The sequence below is a fragment of the Phoenix dactylifera genome, chromosome 3, assembly GCF_009389715.1.
Source record: "Phoenix dactylifera cultivar Barhee BC4 chromosome 3, palm_55x_up_171113_PBpolish2nd_filt_p, whole genome shotgun sequence".
Classification (NCBI taxonomy): domain Eukaryota; kingdom Viridiplantae; phylum Streptophyta; class Magnoliopsida; order Arecales; family Arecaceae; genus Phoenix; species Phoenix dactylifera.
Genome location: NC_052394.1, coordinates 10,896,460 through 10,921,518, shown reverse-complemented (window position 1 = coordinate 10,921,518; position 25,059 = coordinate 10,896,460). Strand labels below are relative to the sequence as shown.

The following is a 25,059-nucleotide window of genomic DNA, read 5'->3' as shown; positions in this document are numbered from 1 at the left end:
ATTCTTGCTGCTGAAGTTGAGTGTTAATATATCATAACAACAGATACTGGATTAGTCTATATAACAAGCTTGGTTAGTCTTCTGAACGAGCTCAAGCTGTATAGATAAGCTCAGGTTAGGCTTGAGATCCGATTTGTCTTAAATTTGCAATCACCAATCTCATTACTAAAGTTATAAGTGTTAAAATAAACATAAAAAATGGATGCTGGATTAGACAATGATATGCTTGCAAACAAACTCAAGATCAATCGAACACAAACTGAGCTAAGACATCTGAGTTAATTTTGCATCATGATGGAAGATAATTTAAGCTTCATTCACAACAACATGGTTTAACTTAGCTTGTCTGCACCCATATTAATGATTGGCACCAACACTGCCAAAAACCATGTCTTCTAATTATTTGCAAAGCAGTTTATTTATTATTTTAACAGAGAATTTTAATATAGATCCATGAATATGAATCTAGAGTTGAAAGCCAAAAGATTACATTTATTGCTCTCAGCTACTCATCAGTTCATCCCTCGCCCTGAGTGTGTGATGCAGACTAAATCAGCTGCGATGATTTCAAGTAATGGACATCAGTCTATTAGCCAGCACATCCGAGACTAATAGACCTGCTATCACACTCACAAAGACATGAGATTTCTTGTCCATCAACTGTACAGATAGGTAACTTTATGGAATAAAACCTCAAAGCCATGCAAGTACTGTAAAGCATTAAATGTACACTACATGACACCTAGTTACATGCATAAATGGACAGATTAGCAACTGAAACTGGCATTGCCTAAGGCTAAAACAGAAATCTCCTATGCATCTTAATTGGCTTGTGATTCGAAATTCATGACATTAAGTTCAGCTAGTAATGATTTAAAAAGGCAAATGAAGAAGTAGAGACTGCTGAACTAATAAGGTGCCTGTGGAAATTGCATGAATAGCTGTATCTGGCACATAATAGCTGAATTTTATCTCGATATGTAATTTTATAACAGGATCACGACCATAAACATCATAACTACAGTCACGCGCACTGATCAGACATATAGGTCAAGTAAATTAATACATCACTGAAAATACAAAACCTAGAAATCAAGAGGGAACATCAACTGATCAGAACCAACATTCATCAATGCTTGGAATCAGGACACAAAAATGACAAAGGTAGTCAGTTGCAATATAGGCATTACTAAAGGAAACTCCTATTCAACTCTATGGACAAAAATTATGACAATTGTTTCTTGTACTTTAGGCTCGAAATGCCCTAAGTACAAAGTGCAAGAAGTTGCACATAAAACATACCTGTTCTAGGCTACATGTATTTGCTCTGGAATGCAATTCTATATTTTTTATGCATTTTTTTAATCTTTGATTTGCCTCACAAAGAAATGACAAGGCTTCCACTCATAAAACACTTTACATCCATCCAGGAAATACCTGAAGAGGGCATCTGAACTGATTCTCCACCAAAAAATTACAAAAGGAGCAGCAGTCATGACAGAAAACATCAATCTTATTCACAGAGAGAACATGGAACTGAGATGGTGTAGACGATGCCTTCTGATCCACAGAATGCCGACCTATACATGCCTTTCTGCTATAAGACCAACAAAGATCAAATGCACCCCCTAGCGGGTTGTCTGAAACCACCTCTCAGCTACTCATTTGTGCTATCGAAGCTACCCTGTGCATATGTCCGCTTTCTCTCTCTCCAATTTTCACCCCATACTTTAGCCTCGGCAACAGCACGCTCTCTATCGAAATCTCGGTTGGCATTCTTTGGGGTTTCCCTTTCCTTTCCAACATGAACTGGGCTGTCCTTCTGAGATTCCTGTGTCTCTAACTCGTCCAAGCCCCATTTCCGTCCAGAGCCACCACTGGCACCACCTCTGCCAATATCTGCTCCATAGGTTGCTCCTCTGATAAGATCCCTCTGCCTGAAGTCAGGAGAATTTCTATGTGGTGATTGAACACCATGCTGATTGTTCCCACCACCAAGGCTTTTCCGGTCATCCCTAGCCCTAGGGGTAGATGGACCAACTTTATTATTTTGAGATGGAGCATTCGGATCATAAGCTTGTGAGGCAAGATATGAAAGTGCAGTCACAACATCTCCTATAAGAGGTCTAGTTGCTGCTTGTTCCTGTAAGCACATTGCTGCAACAGCCAGGGCCTGGTATAGGCCTCTCATCGGGTAACAGCCTTGCAGCAATGGGTCAGCCATTTTGGGAAACTTTCTTCGGTCTTTAAATAATGGTCGAGCCTGCAGATAAGTGCAAAAAAGAACATAATTTTTATCAAAGAACAAATCAAAAGGAAAAGCTTCTTTCTTTCTTCTTTTTGGAAACATATTGATTCCATTCTTAGCATATAGCAAATATAGTTCAAGAGCATTAAGGACATAAAGATGAGAAATAAAATTCAAAAAATCATCCTCCTGTACTTGATTTGCAGAAATATTTGTATTAAGGTTGCTTTCAATAGTAATTTAGCTCAAGGTATGCATATATGTATGTACGTATGTACGTACATATGTATGTGTGTATGTATATATATGTGTGTGTATGTATATATATATATATATGTATGTATGTATATATATATATATGTATGTATATATGTATGTATGTATATGTATATATGTATATATATGTATGCATGTATATATGTATATGTATGATGAACTATGCTCCACTCAAGAGAGGGTATATACTCCTCTCAAGTCCGAATTCATAATCGAGCATGTAAATCAAATTTCAACACCATTGATCATGATGTACACTATTAAAAATGCATATAAACCAAATATCACATATTTCTCTAACCAATGCATCATCCGGACACAAAAATGGACAGTTTTTATTGTGCTAACCTGCTAAAATACAAGATAAAGTATTTAAATTGAGAATCCATCTTATTGATCATGATCTATACATGTTAAAATATAGAAAGATTAAAAATAAATACATTTTAATACTTCAATCGTAGAAAAGCATCATCTCACATTATTTTAACTGTTCATCTTTGCACCCACTAGATGAACATGTTAGAGAGCACCAAAAAACATGTGATTTTTAGTTTCCATCATTGATACCAGACTCAAGAGGAGTAGATACCCTCTCCTCTTGCTAGAAGCAAAGTCACATACATATATCCATACATATATAATTTTTGATAAAAAATATAAGAGCAACCTACCCATGCCACCAGATTTTGCTCCCCAGCAGGCCGAGTGTTGTCAATTGCTTTACGCCCTGTAATTAGTTCAAGGAAGACAACACCAAAACTGTAGACATCAGATTTCACTGTAAGCTGTCCAGTCATAGCATACTCAGGAGCGCAATACCCGTATGTTCCCATCACCCTTGTTGAGACATGAGTCTTGTCACCTACAGGACCAAGTTTTGCAAGCCCAAAGTCTGACAGCTTTGGGTGATATCCTTCATCAAGAAGGATGTTAGATGATTTGAAATCTCGGTAAATTACTGGAGGGTTTGCCTTATCATGCAGGTATTCCAATCCTTTAGCTGCACCAGCTGCTATCTTCATCCGTGTATTCCAGTCAAGGGGCTCCTTGTCAGGTGGAAGATCTACTCAGAGGAAAGTAAAATGAGCCATCTTAAAAGGATTCATCTTATTGAACTATCAAAAAATTATGCACCTCAAAAGTAATCTTAACATCAAGACTCAAAATTAAGCAGCCTTCTGATCAGGTCAACCTCGTTGACCAAAAAATAGGTTGAATTGGATCCAAATTGCATTGAATGATTAGGTTGGTGGCAGCATTATTAGAAATCCCAACCGATTTGGTCTCTTTCCTAGTGCTACCTTACTTTTCCTCTCAAAGAGCAAGTGATGAGGGCAACCTAGCAGTCCTCATGAGTGGATGTGATGGCTTAAGAAGTTGGCAAAAAATCTTATTTGAATTGTAAAGGATGTTTTTCAGTCCAAGTTTCCAATGGCATTGAATTTGCTGCCTAAAGCAATATCTTGCCAACTCTTTCCATTATAAAGACCTACACTAACCAGAACCTGATGTGATTGGATTTACTTAGGTTACCATGCAACCTTTCTTTGGATCTAGTCAGGGTATGTTTGCAAGGTTGATTCCTTAATGGGTCAGACTAAGTTAAGATTAGGCTCAAGATCTAACTTGGTTGGTTTTGGTGGAGCCAAACCAAACCTCAACTGGTCTGTTCAGAACCTGAGATTTTATTGTTCATATCAAATTTCCAAAACTCTTAGTGCATAGCGCATGATACAGCACGCAACCTAATAGTAATAACAATCAGTGAGCTGATCTGTTTTAAATCTTCCACTTCTGCACTTGGTTCTGCTATGGATTGTATCATCTGGATCATCTTAAGGCAGTTCCTACAAGCACATACTTTGCCCCACTCAAACAATGCTTGGTTTGGAATGATGACAATGTCTTAAACTCATCCAATGTCCAGTATCTTTAAATCAACATCTTTATTCAGCATTTCCATACATTTCTAAGTTCTAATCGTTAGATGTCTATTATCAAGAAAAAGATGTTTCCAACTCATATTTGCTCCACTACATCGAGGCCAAAATCGCATTTTCCATTGAGATCTGACAAAGCTGGTAAGTGTCAATGACCTGTTATGCTCAGGTGGATGAATGATCATACTAGAGAAAGCTAAGAGTAGCACTATGAGGTATAAAATGCAATAAATATTAAAGATTATATAGCCAGAAGAAATGTAGGACTTCCATGTGGCCACTGTACAGTAGGAAGTCTCTCAGACTCGTTCAAGAAGAGGACACTCAAAGTCATAAACAAGATATTATTCAAAACTGAAAACAAGGCACATTCCTAGAATCAATTAACTGAAACATTTTAACCTTTTAAGGATGAAATATGCTTAAGCATATTCAATGTTAAAAGGAAACATTATAACCTAACAAGCATGTTGCTAAGGATTTGAAAATAGGGGGTCATTGACTTCCAAGATAAAATGAAAAACAAGATAAAACTATATAGGTTTATGCAGGGGCATTTCATTGACTGTCACCCTCCCAGTGGAATATGTCTTCCTGAGAAAACCCAAATATCACAAAATAGGGATCATTGACCAGAACCGTCTATTCCATATAAACCTCGAAAAGATCATTAAATTCCTTACGAACATGCAGCAAAAATATTTTATATCTAATCAGAAGTGTTTTAAGATCTTTAAATTCCTTAGAACTGAGAAATAGCAGCTACTTCATGTTCTCTGCAATCCTACTGTTAAATAGATGGCTAGCTAAACTACCCTATACGGGTGAGGCAAAGTAGTGAAGGGAAGCATACTAATATTTGGAGAGAAGAAAATAAAGCTGCCAATGCCTTAGGCACTTACAAACCACATAACATAGAGGGCTATTGTATTGAACCTCAGCTGGCAGTCATCCAAGATCACATGTCATTATGATCGCCCTGATTTAGAAAAGTTTATTTAATTATAGCATCCTTCTGAAAATTTTCTTTAGAAGTGAATCATCATTAGTCGATTTATAATTGCATGCTCCTTTGGACATTCATCCTCATGATGAATCGAGAGTGAGAAATATATCCAGAGAAAATTGTTTGGTAGTTACATCATTTTGACATAGCACATAGAAAGCAAATGCAGTAATCTTTACCAAGATAATCGACTTTGAAAATATATTATTTACAATACTCTCATGAACAATGCTATTATCCTGTGATCACAAACAAAAGTGCATACATAAAAGGATTCATACAAACAATATGCCCTAGAATCAAACAATTGGAAAGAACAGGAAAAAAAAAAAAATTGGGAAGAACAGAAAAAAAGAGGTTTCCCTAGATCAAAAGTTTCCATCAATATGTCTGCATCTTTCTAATACTGGTAAGTGCCAATCCCAAAATGGAACAACATGATATGGCAAAATCATTTAGAAACTGAAATGATAGATGATACTAAACAAGTACAAAGACATTTTTAAAGAATTTGATAATAAAATCTTCTATGAAATTCTTCCTAGCTCCATTTAGATAATCTAACTTTCACCAACAAATAAAAAATCACCATCCACATGCAATAAGTACCGTTCATCATGTAGATTTCATTGCCTTCTTAATGTCTCTATGGATTTCATGAATGTGTTTATGTGCCCTTAGCATCTTCAATTAGAAAATAAGGTACACACTAAATAGGATGGACAGCTTTGACCCCAAATAAAAGGGGAGAAAATGAAAAAAAAGAAAAGAAAAAAAAATTGTAGATTGAGTAACCGAATTCTTAAAAATGTTTTGTGAAATATACTTGTATACTCAAAGGTACGGGTCACAAATGGGGCAAGCTCCGAGTCCTTGGTTGCTAACATTTTGTGCATGATAGAAATTCTTCAATTCCAGGAGTAAATTCAAAAAGAATTTTTGCATGTATACCCCCGCAAATATCTAATTTTGTCTGTATGCTCCCATAAATTTTGATTTTGTGCAGATGCCACTGAATTTTTTTCTTTGTGGTACGAATGCACCTGCTGTTTGCTTCCATCACCATAGCTATCAGAACTAGCTGTTATTCATGGAAAAGACTATTTTGTCCTTCCACTAGACAAATGTTTTAATTTTTTGGGGCAATCTGGTCATATGTAATCAAAGACTAACTTCAGTTAACTCACTTTGACCCTGACTTAGTCCCACAGCTGGTGACAGAAGTGAATGGCAGAGGCATTCATACAAAAAGAAAAAAGAATCCAGTGGCACCTGAGTAAAATCAAAATCTACAGGGGCATACATTTAAAATTGGAAATTTTCTGGGGTATACATCTGTTGAGGTCAAGGTGAGGTCGGGCTCCGGCCCGCGCGTCCAGCGCTACGGAAAAATTTTCCACCCTCTGACCTTACCATTGATGAGGTCAATGGAGGTCGGGCTCCGGCCCGTGCGTCCAGCGCTACGGGAGGATTTTCCGCCCTCCGACCTCACCATGATGAGGTCAAGGGAGATCGGCCTCCGGCCTGCACGTCCAGCGCTACGGAGGGATCTGCCGCCCTCTGACCTCATCCCCACCGGTATCAGACAGCAGAGGCGACTGCTTCTCCTCAGAGGTATTGTCCGCTTTGGGGAAGTGCGTATGTATCGCGCGACACGTGTCGTGTGCAGCTTATTCTCCTCACGGCTTTGTCCTTTTTAAAAGGGCCCTATGAAGAGAAAGGAGTTGTCCCCCTCCATTTAAGGAACAGACCTCTTCGTTATCTAGTCGATGTGGGACTGAGTTCGGAACCCCTTATTCCCACAACATAGCCCCCCCCAGCAGAGGGGTCTGTGTCGAGGTCAAGGGTTCTCAACGAAAGCACCATTGTTGAGGTCGAGCTCCAGCCGGCGCGTCCAGTGCTACGGAGGAATTTTCCGCCCTCCGACCTCACCATTGATGAGGTCAATGAAGATCGGCCTCCGGCCCTCGCGTCCAACGCTACGGGAGGATCTGCCGCCCTCCGACCTCGTCCCCACCGGTCTCAGACAACGGAGGCGATTGCTTCTCCTCAGAGGTATTGTCCGCTTTGGGGAAGTGCGTACGTATCGCGTGATGCGTGTCGTGTGCAGCTTATTCCCCTCACGGCTTTGTCCTTCTTAAAAGGGCCCTTTGAAGAGAAAGGGGTTGTCCCCTCCATTTAAGGAACATACCTCTCCGCTATCTAGTCGATGTGGGACTAAATTCAGAACCCTTTATTCCCACAACAACATCCAAAAAAATCTGAATCCAAAATGATTTTCTATCTTTATCTAATAGTTTTTAATGAGCCACATAAAGATGGCAACCACAAGAAATTTACTCTCTCTTCATTTTTGTACAATTCAACTTTCTTGTACTTTATAAAACACAATGTTGAAATCACGAATCCTTTCGTGATTAGTGGGATCAGATTTGATCTGATTCAATCTCGGTTTAAAACCAAATCTGTTGAAGAGAATAATTTTCAGATTTGGTCGGTTGTGATTGCTGCTTTTTTTGGCTAGTTTAAATTTATTTGTTTCTCTCTCTTATCCCTTTAATTTAGCTTGTAGTTTCCAAGAATAAAGGGATCTGTTTTATGATCAGATTCTATAAATATTTGTATTATCAAAGAGGAATGAGATAACATGTATTCCAATCTTTGTTCATCCAATTGTAGTGTTCCTATTCCGTCGTCTCCTCCCCCGTTTCATGGTATCAGAGCCAAGGGTTGTTTGAGATAGAGGAATGGCTAAATCAGCCATGACCGGTGCGCGCAGAGATGAGGAGTCCAGAGGCTCTACAGAGACTTCTGGACCCAACCCTACAAGCGCACCCACTACAACCACCGTCAATATGCCGTCTGCAAACTTTCCAGAAAACTCACCTCTACAGATCACCACAACCCGTCTCAATAGCACCAATTTTCTCCAATGGTCCCATTCCGCTTTAATGGTTATCTGAGGACGTGGACAGCTTGGCTACATTACGGAAGCAACAAAGCAACCGGCTGAAGGAGATGCAGCCTATGCAACCTGGGATGCTCAAAATTCCATGGTAATGGCATGGATTGTTAATTCTATGGAGGAGGACATTAGGGAATCTCACCTATACCATGCTACAGCCAAGGAGCTTTGGGATGCCCTAACTATGACATTCTCCGATCTTGAAAATTCGGCTCAATTGTTTGAGCTTCGGAATAGAGCACATGAGTTACGACAAGGAGAACAAGATGTTACCCAGTATTACAATGCTCTCACAAGGCTATGGAAGGAAATTGATTTGTTTGTTCAAATTGATTGGGAAACACCTGGAGATGTTGAGAAATACAGAAAACAAATCGAGAAGGAGAGGATTTATGACTTCTTGGCTCGGTTGAATCCGGAGTTAGATGAGGTACGAGGTCGCCTGCTTGGTATAAAGCCCCCACCATTGATTGCTGAGATCTTTGCTGAAGTACACAGGGAGGCTAGCCGAAAACGAGTCATGCTCGGGGCATCAAAGAACCTGCTGACTGAAACTTCAGCACTTGCTGCTCATGGACAGGAGACATTTCGACTAAATAGGAGAAGCAATGTTTGGTGTGATTATTGTAAGAAACCAAATCACACCAAGGACAAGCACTGGAAACTGCATGGACGGCCTGCAAGGCAAGGTAACCAAGAAGACAGCAGACAGGGGTATCGTGAGGACACAAGATCGAATCCTTGAGACACTGCTAGCTATCAGAGTTCAACCGAGGGTTCACTGCCTAGACCTTCTGTTGAAAACATGCAGCTTTCCCTTACCAAGGATCAATTAGAGCAGTTGTACAAATTGCTCACTCTTGCCCCTGCAGCAGCCACTTCTTCGGGTTCTTTACTTGCTCAACGAGGTAATTTTATTTCAGCATGTAAGAGCAGCAAAATTGAACCTTGGGTTATTGACTCAGGGGCCACGAATCACATGACTGGGTGGGAAAGATTGTTTTGTTCCTATTCACCAAGTTCAGGAAATTTCAAAGTAAAAATTGCAGATGGATCTCTTTCAACTGTTGCCGGAGTTGGGACTATTAAGATTAGTCCATCTATTGATTTGCGCTCTGTTTTACATGTCCCTAATTTAACTTGCAATCTTCTTTCCATTAGTAAATTGACTAGAGATTTAAAATGTGGTGTTCATTTTACTGAGTCTATGTGCTTTTTTCAGGACTTGATTTCGGGGAAGAGGATTGGCAATGCTAAAGAACGTGAGGGACTATACTATTTCGAAGAAGAAGCCATCTTGAATAAACAAGCTCAAACCATGAGTTGTGAGTCTATTCCTAAAGAACAACAAATAATGTTATGCCATCGTAGGCTAGGTCATCCAAATTTTTCGTATTTAAAGAATTTGTTTCCAACTTTGTTTCGTAATACAGATTTATTTCAATGTGATATTTGTCAAATTGCTAAACATTCACATTCTTCATTTCCATCTCATAACTATAAGGCATCTTCTCCTTTTACCTTGATTCATAGTGACATTTGGGTCCGTCTAAGATTAAACACATAACGGAAAAAAGGTGGTTCATAACATTTACTGATGATCATATAAGATTATGTTGGGTTTATCTTTTAAAGGAAAAGTCAGAAGCTGAGGATGTTTTTAAAAACTTTCATTGCATGATAAAAACCCATTATGATACAAGTATAAAAATCCTTCGAACAGACAATGGGCGTGAGTATTTCAATCTTATCTTAGGGAAATTTCTTCTAGAAAAAGGGATTATTCATCAAAGCTCATGTATTATAACCCCACAACAAAATGGGATTGCCGAAAGGAAAAATCGTCACCTTCTCGAAACAGCTAGAGCCTTTATGTTTACAAGCAAAGTTCCAAAATATTTTTGGGGGGATGCAGTACTTACTGCTTGTTACCTAATAAACAGGATGCCAACCAGAGTTCATAATTATGAAACCCCTCTAAATGTCTTCCTAAACACTTACCCGAAAAATAGAGCTATCGTGTCATTACCTTTAAAAGTGTTTGGATGTACTTCATTTACTCACATTTATGATTATGAAAGAACCAAATTACATCCTAAAGCTAGAAAGTGTATTTTCTTAGGCTATTCACCTAATCAAAAGGGATATAAGTGTTACTCTCCAGAAACTCATAAGTATTATACCTCAATGGATGTCGCGTTTTTTGAAAATCAACCATTTTTTTCACAAAATTTCCCTCAGGGGGAGCATAATAGTGATGGAAATTTTTGGGAAACAACTACCCCCTCTCCTCTTCTCCCCATTTCTGAATTCGAGTCTAGAAATCCAGTTACTCCTACTCAACCTTCAACAAATCAAGAAAGTTCAATGATAGGGGGAGATGAGCAACTCCAAGCACCACCAGAGCTCCGTGTTTATTCAAGGAGGAATAACCCTCAGATAGTAGAACACCTCACGGACCAACTACAAAGTCATGAATCTGAACCGATATTAGGTAATGATAATTACTCTACTCCACACTTTGATTCTACTAGCAATGATTTGGATGTTCCTATAGCTCTAAGGAAAGGTGTTCGGTCTTGCACACAACATCCGATCTCCAATTTCATTGCCTATAGCCACTTATCTAAACCGGTCAGGACTCTTGTTGCAAATTTATCATCCTCAAAAATACCTAAGTCTATTCAGGAGGCCTTGTCAATTCCAGAGTAGAAAAAAGCAATTGAGGAAGAGATGTCAGCACTAGAAAAAAATGGGACTTGGCAAGTTGTGAAAAAACTGAAAGAAAAATCACCAGTTGGCTGCAAATGGGTGTTTACCATCAAATACAAGTCAGATGGCTCGATTGAGCACTACAAAGCAAGATTAGTGGCAAAAGGTTTTTCTCAAACCTATGGCGTAGATTATCGGAAGACCTTTGCACCAGTAGCAAAGTTAAACACTGTAAGGGTTCTCCTATCACTTGCTGCAAATCTAGATTGGAAGCTTCAACAACTTGATGTGAAGAATGTTTTCCTAAATGGAGACTTAGAGGAAGAAGTGTATATGGAATTGCCACCAGGTTTTGATGAAGCTAGAGTTCAGGAAAAAGTTTGCAGACTCAGAAAATCTCTATATGGATTGAAGCAATCCCCGCGGGCATGGTTTGGTAGATTTATGAAAACTATATGTCAACAGGGATACAAACAAGCTCAATCTGATCATACTATGTTCTACAGGTATATAGGGGATAAGATTACTGTTTTGATTGTTTATGTGGATGATATAATCTTAACAGGTGATGACTATGAAGAAATGGAAAGATTAAAGAGAACTCTTGCAACCGAGTTTGAAATAAAAGATCTGGGTTCTTTACGATATTTTCTTGGAATGGAGATGGCTAGAAATAGAAGTGGCATCTCAGTATCACAGAGAAAATATGTGTTGGATCTTTTAGAAGAGACATGCATGCTTGGAAGTAAACCTGCTGATACTCCTATAAATCCAAATCAGAAGTTGGGCGACTGCCTAGGTAGCACACCTGTTGATAAAGGAAGGTATCAACGTCTAGTAGGAAAGCTCATTTATCTTTCTCATACTAGACCTGACATCGCCTTCGCTGTAAATGTGGTAAGTCAGTTTATGCATGCACCTTTTGTAGAACATATGGATGCTGTCTACCAGATTTTGAGATACTTGAAAGGAACTCCAGGACGTGGTCTACTTTTCAGAAAGAATAAGGAAAGGACTGTTGAAACATTTACAGATGCAGACTGGGCAGGTTCAGTAAAAGATAGATGATCAACCACTAGATATTGTACCTTTGTATGGGGCAACCTAGTGACCTGGAGGAGTAAGAAGCAAGCAGTTGTAGCAAGAAGCAGTGCAGAGGCAGAATTCAGGGCTGTAGCCCATGGGATTTGTAAAATAATGTGGTTGAAACTATTGTTACAAGAACTCAGAATTGAGAAGAATGAACCCATGAAAGTCTATTGGGATAACAAGGCAGCAATTGCAATATCACACAATCCAGTTCATCATGATAGGAAAAAACATGTTGAGGTGGATCGTCACTTTATCAAAGAGAAGATAGAAGAAGGAATGATTTGTATGGTTTATATACCTTCGTCTGAACAAGCTGCAGATTTACTAACAAAGGGACTCTTCAAACCTGCATTCGAGAAATTGGTTGACAAGCTGGGTTTGTTCGATATATATAGCCCAGCTTGAGGGGGAGTGTTGAAATCACGAATCCTTCCGTGATTAGTGTGATCAGATTTGATCTGATTCAATCTCGGTTTAAAACCAAATCTGTTGAAGAGAATAATTTTCAGATTTGGTCGGTTGTGATTGCTGCTTTTTTTGGCTAGTTTAAATTTATTTGTTTCTCTCTCTTATCCCTTTAATTTAGCTTGTAGTTTCTAAGAATAAAGCGATCTGTTTTATGATCAGATTCTATAAATATTTGTATTATCAAAGAGGAATGAGATAACAGGTATTCCAATCTTTGTTCATCCGATTGTAGTGTTCCTATTCCGTCGTCTCCTCCCTGGTTTCACACAAAAATATTGTTATTCTACATAAGTAGATGATCTAATCATATTCTCTATTTAAAAAAGATGCTAAGGTAAGATGATCATTAGAGAGCAATCACTGGTCATGCTAGAGAACATGATCAAGGACATTCGGCTGAACATGACCAGCGTGTATGAACAGCTCAACTGATTGGCAGTCGATTGCATGCTCTAAGCCATTGAATTTTGACCATAATGGAGGAAATGCATCTAATCTTATGCATCTATTGTGACATTCAGAATTCAAATAAATGGTGAAGCTTTTCTTCTATTTGCTTCTCCAAGAGGACTCATCAAGGAGATCTCTGCCCCTGCATTTTTTTCGTTATGTGTGAAGAGCACCTTTTTGTTACATTATATACGAAAACTAAAGTCATCCCTACATGTCATCATCCTGGGCCACTCATAACTATCTCTTGCATTCTATATGCTGACATTTTAGTGGTTGGTGGCTGAAGCCTTTGTAGAAAATTCTTCGAGTATTCAGCAAGTAGATAGACATTGCCAAGAGATGAGAAGGCAGCTAATGGGTAAGCGAACTGATAATGATTTGTTTGTTTTCATTTAAACATTAAACTGCAAAGGTGAAATTTTAATTGCTTGGATGTTGAATATGGAAAAAGGTTGAAAGACACTTCAAATTCCTGATTTTGGGCAGATGATCATATGCTTCTGCGAATTGATTGATGATCTCCAGAACTAGGAATGACTTCAGAACTCAAGGTAAAGATGCTCTTGATGCAGGAGAAAGTTGAATTAGTTAAATTGATGCTCCTTGCCTTCCTAGCTACCTAATCTCTTATACACTAGAGCCAAGCATCTTAAATAAGGTAGCATCTTTGTCAAAAAATGGACAACTGGATTTCTTTTTTTCTCTTTTTTCTTTTTCAGCAAGACAATCGGACATCAAAAGAGATCTACCTGTGCACTTCACCTTATGGCCTGGAACCAGATTATCATCAAAAGATGCACAGGTCAGGTCTTAAAAGTCGAAAGTTGAAAAATCTAGCTTTTATATTAAAGCCAGTGTGGTAATTTCTCATGGCAAAGGAATAATTTTGGGTGCAAATATTTAAATCTAAAGAGTGAAAGCAAAAAAACCAATGTGAAAAACACCAACGATTAAATATCGATAACTTGTAAGGTACCCAACAATCTACAGCAGAGTCTCATCTGAGTGTGGTCATGGATGCTTAATTATGATGCTTTCATGAAATAGCTACAAGGCAAGGCATTAAACAAACGTGTTACTTATATTAACATGGATGCCTCACCAGTCAGACATGCTAATGTGGCACAGACATAGATGCAGATTTTCAAATATGGAATTGTTTCCTACAATATATAGGCAAAATATCCACTAAAACTACATCATGTATGGGTGAGCAAACTCTTCATCAAAGATATTGACACAAAATGGTAAAATAACCTTATTATTTCATAATATTAGGTGCAGAAGGAGATTTATCACTTGTTGAAGCTAGTTTACTTTTTGAGAAAATAAGACTTCCTGTAGGAAGTTGCCCATAGTGGTGTTTCTCTATGACAACCATCAAGTGCATTGCCTAATACCAAAGATGTGGCCATCTTAAGGGTCCATATTCAAATCAAGTTTGGGTGTTCAAATACTTTATAGCATACAGCATTATTCAGAAACATCAAAAATTGTAAGAGCAAGTTTTTCATTCCAGGAGTTTACTTGATTAGCATAATGGGAATTGGAGCAACTGATTCCAATGGTGGATGAGTCAGGAGTATATGTTGGGAGTATTACACGGACATAGACACAAGTCTGATGTGGATGTGTATCCAAGTATCTGAATTGGCTAGAGAAAAGATACAAGATATAGGAACACATAAAAGAAAAAAAGTTTGAATGTTGCAGAATGGAAACGGTGAGTGTAAAAATTATTAATTTGCTTGATCTTATATATAATTGACAAGTGTTTCTTTAATATAAGTGCTAACTTATCTAATAATTGATAAACTCATATATAACCACAAACATGCTACTCTTGGTTGCTAATGTAAATATTGATCACAACTATGTTGAAAAAGGCGACTTTTATACTTACAAAAGTGATCACAAGTATAAACCATGAAGTTTTTGCTCAATTTATTTACAACTTAGGGGCATTAGCATCAAGGATGATAACAGAAGGGGGAAGAAACATAAAAATACTAGTAATTGTATGCCTTATCGACTATTATTATTGAGATACATGTTGCTAATTGGTACTCCAAATGTAGCTCAAGCACAAAAGTTAAAATATCAGTTCACTACGATTTTTCCATCTTGAAAACAAGATTGAAGGACAACTAAATCTCCACTTCTAGTTATCATGAGATTCATGGGAGAGCTATGTCACGCTCAGCTTTGCAAATGTGCCTCTCCACAGGACAAATAACATTTTGCCACATATCTAAAGAGTTTGACACATATCCAGAATCATATATATGCGTCACATGAATCGCTAATATTGACACAAGTGTCCAAATAACAATAGATGATGGTAGTGATGGCCAATTTCTTTTGTAACCTAGGAAGACATGATGATACTTACACTCTTTGGTACAAAATGATAGAAAGTAGTGAACTTGCACTGCTCTTGAGGCATATGGACATTCTTAAAGCCTTGATGATAACCGTTTGCAAATCATATGGCACCCCTCTTAAATTGGGCTAGAAAAGATTAAATACATGAACTGTGCCTACAGGAGGCAAACATGGGAAGCCTCAGTAGGAATCTCAGCAACTCATGGGAAGACAACTATTGATGCATCATAATCTTATGTTTGAACACTCAGCATAATAGGCAGATGTTAGTTCACTACTGCAAGGACTCAGCCTACTCTCTAGATCTTATCAAGTATTGTTAAGAGTTCCTACAAAAAATGTCTCTCTTGTCCTTTCCCAAATGACATTTTTGTAATGGTTCTATGGTACCATGAAATTTGGACTTCAAGAACCTGTAATTCTTTTCAATATCTACTTGACAAGGTTTGCACTTGAAACTTAGGTATCTTATTGTTAAATGAACTTTCACATCTAACCTTTTAGAGATGAATAAATAGCATGCAAGTTCCTCAGATAAAAATTGATACTAATAGAAGTAATTTAGTCACAAGGTATTCAGTACATTTTGAAATAAAAATTGCTCTTGCAGTAGATGCACTCAAGCAAAGCAAGATTATCTTTTTTCTTTAATCAATCAAAAAAAGTCCCATTAACCATCTTACAGAGAGAAGATAACTTGTTAATTGCTATATGTTAAAATTAAATGCATTCTTATATGGGCAAAAACACCCAGACCATTTTTATGACTTCAACTTGACAATTGTGGTAGCTTAGATGTGTACTTTTGGACTTATGTGATCAAAGAATAGCCAAATTAAGGGCTAATTATCTTATCCATACAGAAAGGTTATACCCATCTGCTCAGCTCTTTCTAATATTAGGAGATGAGCAAAAAACTGAAAGAATGAGGACTTTCATGCAGAGAGATAAAGTATAATATGTAGGATCAAGAAAATGGTTATAAATGCAAAGAAACAAGAACTTCTTTTGACTTATTTTGCCAAAATTGAACTACACTCTCATTTGATATTTCAAACATCAGAGTTGTCATTAAGGTGCATTGGATAATCTCAAATGGAATCAACTTACACATTCCAAAAAATTCAACCGAATTTGAACACCTATAATACTACTTTTCTCATAATAACTGAAACCACTCCAAATAAATACCAAAGTACACCTCGGTGGTATGTTGACAGATTAACTACTTTGCTTCCCATTTTTCTTATTCCTTTGAAGTTTGATACCCACTAATATTTCATTAGGATTTTCTTTGAACTAACTTCTATCTTAATAAGAAAGTTCATTAGGCAAGTTTAGTTTTCAACTCATAATTGACTTGCAAAACTTTTTAGGAAAAGAAATAGCAAAGGTTGCTGGTACTAAACCACCATAAGAACGGAAAAATTTCCCAGGAAGACCCTTTCTACAACCAATTTGACACAGGAATGTAAAACAAACTGTTGATCCATGTTTCTGTTATGTGTGAGGAAAAAAAAGAACAATAAGTGAAGATAATAACAAAAGATTTTGTTAAAAAAAAACTAATAAATCCTTCAAATTCGTCACTCTACATGGACCCTTGTTAATTCTAAAGGATGAATTTTGATGATCACAAAAACAATTGAGTTAAATAAGTACTCTAATGATGTTGGCTTAAAATGTGAAGGATTAGATCTCTAGACAAAAGTAGCACTTACAACCTCCAAGAATCAAGAAGAATAAAATCAAAGATCTCTGAAAAATCTGTGAAAAACTTAATGAGTCGATCCATACAAAAATTGAGTCGACCCCTGTATAGTTCAAGAAAAATAGAAAAGAATCACCGCCTGAGACCAACTACATGAGCCGATTCTTGTGTTTAAGGAGGCGACTCAATTTATACTTGAGCCGATCCCCGACATTGATGAGTCAACCCTTGGGGGAGCGCAAGAAACTTCTGTGCACTAAAGGAATGAACAGACTCTTGTGTTTAAGGAGGCGACTCAATATTTACATGAGCCGACCCCCGACATTGATGAGCCGACCCTTGGGGGAGCGCAGAAAATTATGTTCACTAAAGGAATGAGGCGACTCTTGTGTTTGAAGAGCCAACCCAATATCTACACGAGTTGACTTCCGACATTGACGAGTCGACCCTAGAGGCAAATGCAGGAACTTTGTATGGATTGAAGGAAAGAGTCAACTTCTATGCTTAGTGAGCCATCTCCCTTGGTATATGGGACGACCCCTAAAACTGGTGAGTCGACCCCTGGCGTCCTGACAGCTCCAACAGCTACTTTCAACGGTACTTTTCCTGGGTAACAACGGATAGTTTTTTGGTGTGATGACTATCTGATACTTTCTGAAAAGCTTACAGTCTATAAATTTAAAGAAATGCCAAGGAATAAGAAGACAAGGGAGAGGATCAACCGATCAAGTGAAAAAATCATATCACCCAAATTTGAAGCTTCAAAAGATAAAATCCTCACAAAAGAGCCTTCCAAGAAAAACCATATTGTGAGGAAATCATTTGAAATACTCAACAGAGGAGTTGCTGCTATGCTATCAAGATCTTCGATTGCAGCCAACAACCATCTTCAAAGCTTCTGATCCATATTTATTATTTCATTTACCTTGAAGCTTTGTTTACATAGTTACAACATTTATTACATATTCCTTAAACTCTGTTGTAACAGTTTTATCTGCTCTAAAACTGATAAGGGTTGTTCCAAATCTTAATTGAAAATTGTTGAATCAGGGGATTCAACAAGATTAAGGTTTTGGTTGGTGAGCCTGTGAAAAACCTGATTCAACAAGATTAAGGTTTTGGTTGGTGAGCCTGTAAAAAACCGACTGGGTTGTTTGTGAACCCGAAAAACAATCATGTAAGATTTTGGTTGGTAAGCCTGTGAAAACCGACTGTGTTGTTTGTGAACCCGGAAAACAATCGTATAAAATTTTGGTTGGTGAGCCTGTGAAAACCGACTGGGTTGTTTGTGAACTCGAAAAACAAACGGTTTAAGGTTGTGGTAGGTAATCCTGTAAAAACCGACTAGGCTCGTTGTGATCCCGAAAAAACAGCGAGTTGGGTTGTGAGCTCAAAAAACAACCATACTATAATCTGGGTGGTTATAGTGAAATTTCCAAGAGTCTTGGAGAGTGGATGTAGGTGTGGGTTACACCAAACCATTATAAATTCTCTATGTCCGTGTGAATTTTTCTCTTTACACTATTGCACTTTAATCTCTGCTATTATTCATTCATTGCTTAAAATATATTATATCTTTCATAATCAAATTACTGTTTATCCGCTGCATTCTAGTTAAAGATTGTTTAAAAAAAACTAATTCACCCTCCCTCTTGGGCTGCATATCTGGGCAACAACCCTATTATAGAACAAAGCAATCCGAAAGAGATCTTTCTTGTTCCTAAAAATACTCTGAACTTACTCATGATGGCCTTAGTTCTAATTCGCTGTATCTTGACTCAAAGTTAAACTCTTAGTAAATCTAAAACTCCATAAATTAACAACTATTGACTTTTCCTAAATATTATATGGCTTTAGATTCATAAGTTGGACCACAAGAACAAATATAAGGAATTTAGGATTATTCAAAATTCTCTAACAATGATTCCAAAAAGGTGAAAGAATACTTGTTTTTCACACAAAATATGAGTTGCATTGGGGTCCATCGAGTACTTTTATAGTAAAAAAAGGTATGTGAGAACTTTCCAAAACCAAGATGATTAAGAACAAGGTTGAACATAAAGCTGACAATGAGTTGACAGAGAGGCTTTACAATTGCTAAATGGGTGTAGTTCATTGTTACCTAGTTTCCCAATGCTAAGACAGATAGCTGGTTGGTACAAATAATATCAATTCACTGTAACGATCTATTTCATATGCTGAAACAGGAGAATCATGCTTTACTGAAAATATTCCCCTATCTCTGTTTACAGGAAATATCTTCCACATTCGATTATTTTCTAAAATATTCTCTTCCCCTCAAGCCTTATCATGTTTCACATCAAGATGTTCAGCAAAGCTCAGAATTTTAATTGTTAAGCCAAAAGATAGTCAAATATAAGGATCAAAATACAGCCAAACAAAAAATTGAACCATCTAACCGTACCCATAGCTATCCTAGTATACCTAGAAATGAAATTCTGAATTACAAATCCAAAATAGAGCTATAGAACCAATATCTGTGAAAAGAATTGCATAACTAATGGAAACCAATGTGCCAATCAAATTGGTTTAACATGCATGATTGGGGAGCATTCTGGACCTTCCCTATTTTTGATAAGTGCATTTTATTATACAATTGGAAGTTGTAATAAACTGCCAGCGCAACTAATAGAAAAGCCTTCAAAGTAAAGCGGTATAATCACCAGCATAGACAAAGTATGGAATCTAACCATGCAAGTGATCTTCTAGTGATCCCAGTGGCATAAACTCATAAACGAGTAGGCGTTGATCACCATCAGCACAATAACCAATCAAATTGACAAGATTAGGGTGATGCAAGAGACTAAGCATAAGAACCTCCACCAGAAACTCTCTATTTCCTTGAAGGCCATTCCTGTCAAGTTGTTTCACAGCAACAACCTACCAAAAATAAAGTATTTCCTTGAATCAACTCAGAAGACAGATAGAAACCAAGATTGATCAGAAACATACTGAGATGCAAAACCATGCATATAAGTAAATATGTAAACAACTCTGGGTTGTCTTTTTAAGGTATAAAAATTAATATGTGGAAACAAGATAAACTGCGTGAATCAGAGATCAACTTCAGTGCACATGTTCAACATTGTAATTCTGTAGGCAGGGAAGGTAGTGTTTGTGAAATACCGATGCATTAATCAGTATATATCAAAAGTTCACCTGTCCATTCTCCAATCGTCCTTTATATACACGACCAAAGCCCCCTTCACCCAAAAGGCAATCTGGCCTAAAGTTCTTAGTAACAGCAGCAAGCTCACGAAAAGTGAAAGTCTGTGCTGCAATATGTGCAGCATTTCCTTCTTTGGGTATCGAAGCTTCCTTCTTGGACTCCGAACCATTCCTTGCCTTTGATTTGTCTAGCACCAACAAGCAACTCAGAATTAATGAATAAGAAAATTAAAAAGGACAAGAGCTGAACCTATAGGAGTTAGCAATACCATTCAAATGTTGGACTCCAACATTTGAGAAATTCATAATCAGAATTATCTGAAGAATGCATATGCTAGCATTAGTAACAGAATCCAAGTAAAGGATGGAAGCATATTCTTAAGGTCCACATATCTTGAGTACATTCCTTTCCAAGACGAAGTTAGTCATTTGCACTAATGATGTTCTTCTTACACAAATGGAGGTGGAGTGTGCGCATCTTTCCACAATTCTACACATTTTGTTTTGAGAACATAGTTACAATGCTATGCATTTTTTAAAATAAAAAACTATAATATTATATCTTTCTACTCAAGCTATAAAGCAACTGACAGCATAATTTTTAGTGGAAAAATTTATATGCCTTCTTTGAGAAGATCTACCCATATGGATAACCAGAGAATTACAGTTCTATGGACATGTTTCTGATCTCCAACCAGCCCCAATGTTATAAAGCAAAATACTGATAAATGGTTAAGAGAACAAATTTTAGCCATCAATCTCCTCTTATTTTAGAAAAAGATTCTTACTTTACTAAAATTGTGAATAAAACTAAAATTCCATAGATCAACTTAAATCAAAACCAAACATATGTAATAAATCATGAAAAACTCAAGATTATACAAGTATAGCCCACAGGACCAACAAAAATCTCTAAGATAAACGAATTTTCAAGAGGAAAAACTTGAAATTTGATTACCAGAGCTGACCCTCGCCACATGATGCGACGATGGGGCGGCCGGAGCTTCCTGCTTGAAATCCCCGCCTCCCTTCACCTCACTTTTCCCCTCCTCCTCCTTGTCGGGCGATCCAAAACAGGGGAAGCAACCCATATCAAATCACGAACCGAAATCTACAACAGAGAAAAAAAATCGTCCGAATGGGAGCTCTAACAGCAGCGCCGCTTCCCCTCCTCCACGGTTCTCACCGATCGCAGCCAAGGCTGGTAGTCTCGCGGCGATCAGATCAAACAACCGAAAAGATCAAATTTTTACGACAGAAAGGAGAGGATTAAGAGCGGAGAACGGGAACGAAGAGAGAAGGTGAGGTAAAATTATTATTCTAAAAAAGGAAAGAACAAGGGGGCAATTAGGAGTGGGAGAGAGGCCGGGTTGAGAGAGAGAAAAAAAAAAGAGAGGAGACGGGAAAAGTCAGCACTTGCGTGCGAGAGAGAGAGAGAGAGAGAGAGGGGGGGGACAGTAGTGAGAGAAATTAATGCGTAATCTAACAGTAAATGTGGCAATTCTGTAATTATTTTTTTTAAAAATAAGGAAAAGATTTCCAAAGTGAATTTTTCTGTTATTTCAGATAATTCCTATATTCGAAAAACTTGTTCCTTTAATAATTGTGCACAACCTCCTTAAAATTTCATGTAACCTTCCCGGATTGAGTTATGAATTGATATAAGATAAAAATGATCATTTTATTTTCTTAATCTTAAAAAAAAAATAGGCCACAAATATCTTCAATTAGATGCAAATGTTTGCTGATTTCTGTTCAATGCACAGCAAGATAAAATATGAATGATCTTATGGATGGAATAAATTATTATATAAATGTTTGATCTAAATTTTATAATTAAAAAAATAAAAATAAGGAAAAAGATATTAAAATCGATCCATTTACGTTAAAACTGCACGCACATTCATTTATGCTAAAATCTTACTCATAGAAAAGAAAAAATTAGTTTTAGTTTTTTATGATTCATATGCATACAAAAAATTCTACTCGTAAAAAATTTCACACCTATACTCATTAAAAAAATTCATGTGCATGCACAAAAAAATTGCATTCATGCACAAAAAAAATAGATTTTTAGTGGCACAAAAAAAATTAATTAAATTAGATTCTGTTGCCCAGTAGATACAATCCAAGAGGGGGGGTGAATTGGGTCTTTTAAATCTTTTATACTACTTCTAAAACTTTTCAATTAATTATGCTAAGTTGTATAGATGCACAGTGGAATTTAAACTTAGCAACAGTTTGATTTATTGAATGAGACTTGATTAAGTAGATTAAATATGCTTGCAACTAAAGGATGCGCAGATAAGAGTTAAGCAAGCAATTTATCTAAGTAAGTAAGTGAGCAAGTTAGACAATGACAAAAAGCATCACAAACACAACAAACATATAGTGGTTCGGTGCACCCCAGCACCTACATCCACTCCCCAAGACCTCTTGGGAATTTCACTATAATCCTCCAGATTACAGCCGGTTGTTTTACAAGCTCACAACCCAACCTGTTGTTTTGCGAGATCACAACGAACTCGGTCGGTTTTCACAGGCTCACCGACTAGAACCAACCGATTATTTTTCCGGGTTCACAATCAAACCCAGTTGGTTTTCCCAAAAACTCACCAACCACAACCTTACAACGATTGTTTTCCGGGTTCACAATCAACCCAGTTGGTTTTTCCCAAAGGCTCACCAACCACAATCTTACAACGTTGGTTTTCCCTTTGGCTCACCAACAAACCTTAACACCGTTGGTTTTCCTTTGGCTCACCAACAAACCTTAACCTCTTGATTCAATCCCTTGATTGAATCAAGTTACAAGATATTAGACTAAGAATTTAAAGCAAGTACAAGCTTCTTAACTAAGCAAATATATCCAATATAAACAAATGGAGTAAAGAGAAGCTCTCAAACGAATTTTGAAGATGAAGGAACTCGGCTTCTTCTTTACTTGACCCTCTTCTGATTTGACACGAGGTAGAGGATGATTGAGGCAGCACACGGATGGAGAGAAAGCTTTGGGATTCACTTGGATGCTCTTCTTCTCTCTATTTTACTTTGAATGGCCCTTTTGTGCTTATGGGAGATTTTCCGTGTAATCTCTTTGAAATCTTTTCTCTAAATGTTCTCTCCCACTTCCATACCTTCTTCCCTAGCTCTCCTCTTGATTTTATAGCTTTAGATGGCGTGGAAACAAGAATCTAGCCGTTAGAGACAAAAATAGAGCCGTTGGACACAGTCTGTACCTCCTGACAATATTTCCGTTGGGATCGGAGTCGACTCGCGCGATCTGGAGTCGACTCGCCTGTTGCAGGAGTCGACTCGTGCTTGACTGGAGTCGGCTCGGCAACTGTTCCAGATTTGAATTAAAGTGGTCTTCTCGACTGGGAGTCGACTCGACTTAACCCGGAGTCGACTCGCCAAAATCTGGAACTGACCTTGCACTTTTGGAGTCGGCTCATCCCAAGGAATCCATAGATGTATTCTTCAACTTGGCTCACTCGAGTCGACTCGTGAATTCTGGGAGTCGACTCGGCGCTCAGAGGCCGAACTCCCGATCTTCTGTCTTTTGGCTCGTTCAGTCTTGGAGTCGACTCGAACTGTTCCGGAGTCGACTCGGCTCTCAGTATCCGAAAAAGAGTCTTCTGTCTTTTTGGAGTAGCGCTGCTTTGGAGTCGACTCGAACTGTCTTGGAGTCGACTCGAGTCTCAGAGACAAAAACACTGTCTTCTGTCTTTTGGTGTAGCGCTGTCTCGGAGTCGACTCGGGCTTTGCGGGAGTCGACTCGGCACTCAATGTCTGAAATTGGCTCTCTGACTTTTTGCCTTGTATTTCTCTGGGAGTCGACTCGTGCTTCCTTAGGAGTCGACCTGCCAACCATTGGAGTCGACTCGAGTTCCTCAGGAGTCGACTCGGCTCTCAGGGTCTAAAATAGCTTTTCTGTCTTTCCGTCTGTTACTTCCTGGAGTCGACTCGTTCTACTCTGGAGTCGACTCGACAAGCATCGGAGTCGACTCGAATTCTTCAGGAGTCGACTCGGAGACTATTCTTTTGAATTTTCCTTTGAATTTGCTCCTCCAATTTGAATCCTTTGAACTTGAGACTTGGGCCAATAAATTGTAGCTTTCTTCCAACTTTTCTTGAGAGCTTTGGAGGCCTTCTTGTGTTCTTCCAACTTGCTATGTTCCTTGCAAAATAAATATCTTTCTCCTTGCAACACAAACATTAGTATTTATACTTCAAGATTTTGTGATCATCAAAATCAATCTTTGAATCAATCTTTGGGTCATCAGTCTCCCCCTTTTTGATGATGACAAAACTTGTAGTATGTGCAATATAAAATGTATTGTGTTCTAGGACTAATGCATAGCTAAGTTGCATGAAGTAGAAAACAGATATATTTAAAACACACTTCATGATAATGCTTTAGATTTAATCAACATATTTCAATTTAAGCTGATTTGTATTCAATACACAATCAACATATTTCAATTTAAGCTGATTTGTATTCAATTCAAAACATAAAGCATTATGAGCATATACTTAGATATTTCTCCCCCTTTTTGACAACATCAAAAAGATAGTGAAACATTAAGCACAAAGATAAGACAACTCAAA

The 25,059-nt window shown here is 37.7% G+C and overlaps 1 protein-coding gene across 1 annotated transcript; it reads right to left on the bottom strand.

Annotated features, from left to right (window-relative positions):
- Positions 1-1,006: 1,006 nt before the first annotated feature.
- Positions 1,007-21,886, bottom strand: LOC103696396 (receptor-like cytoplasmic kinase 185). Its single transcript, XM_008778008.3, has 5 exons — positions 21,407-21,886; positions 20,440-20,636; positions 19,971-20,160; positions 3,199-3,590; positions 1,007-2,263 (listed from the first exon to the last, which is right to left on the bottom strand). Exons 1-5 carry the CDS (start codon positions 21,537-21,539, stop codon positions 1,658-1,660), a joined length of 1,518 nt encoding a protein of 505 aa, XP_008776230.2. The 5' UTR covers positions 21,540-21,886; the 3' UTR covers positions 1,007-1,657.
- Positions 21,887-25,059: the final 3,173 nt, after the last annotated feature.

What these genes read in the sequence shown, in the direction of transcription:
- LOC103696396 (XM_008778008.3), bottom strand. Translation starts at nt 21,539, where the DNA reads ATGGGTTGCTTCCCCTGTTTTGGATCGCCCGACAAGGAGGAGGAGGGG. An exon ending in TGTGGCGAGGGTCAGCTCTG is followed by an intron (nt 20,637 to 21,406) that starts GTAATCAAATTT and finishes TGTTGGTGCTAG; the next exon opens with ACAAATCAAAGGCAAGGAAT. An exon ending in AGCAAAATCTGGTGGCATGG is followed by an intron (nt 2,264 to 3,198) that starts GTAGGTTGCTCT and finishes ACTTATCTGCAG; the next exon opens with GCTCGACCATTATTTAAAGA.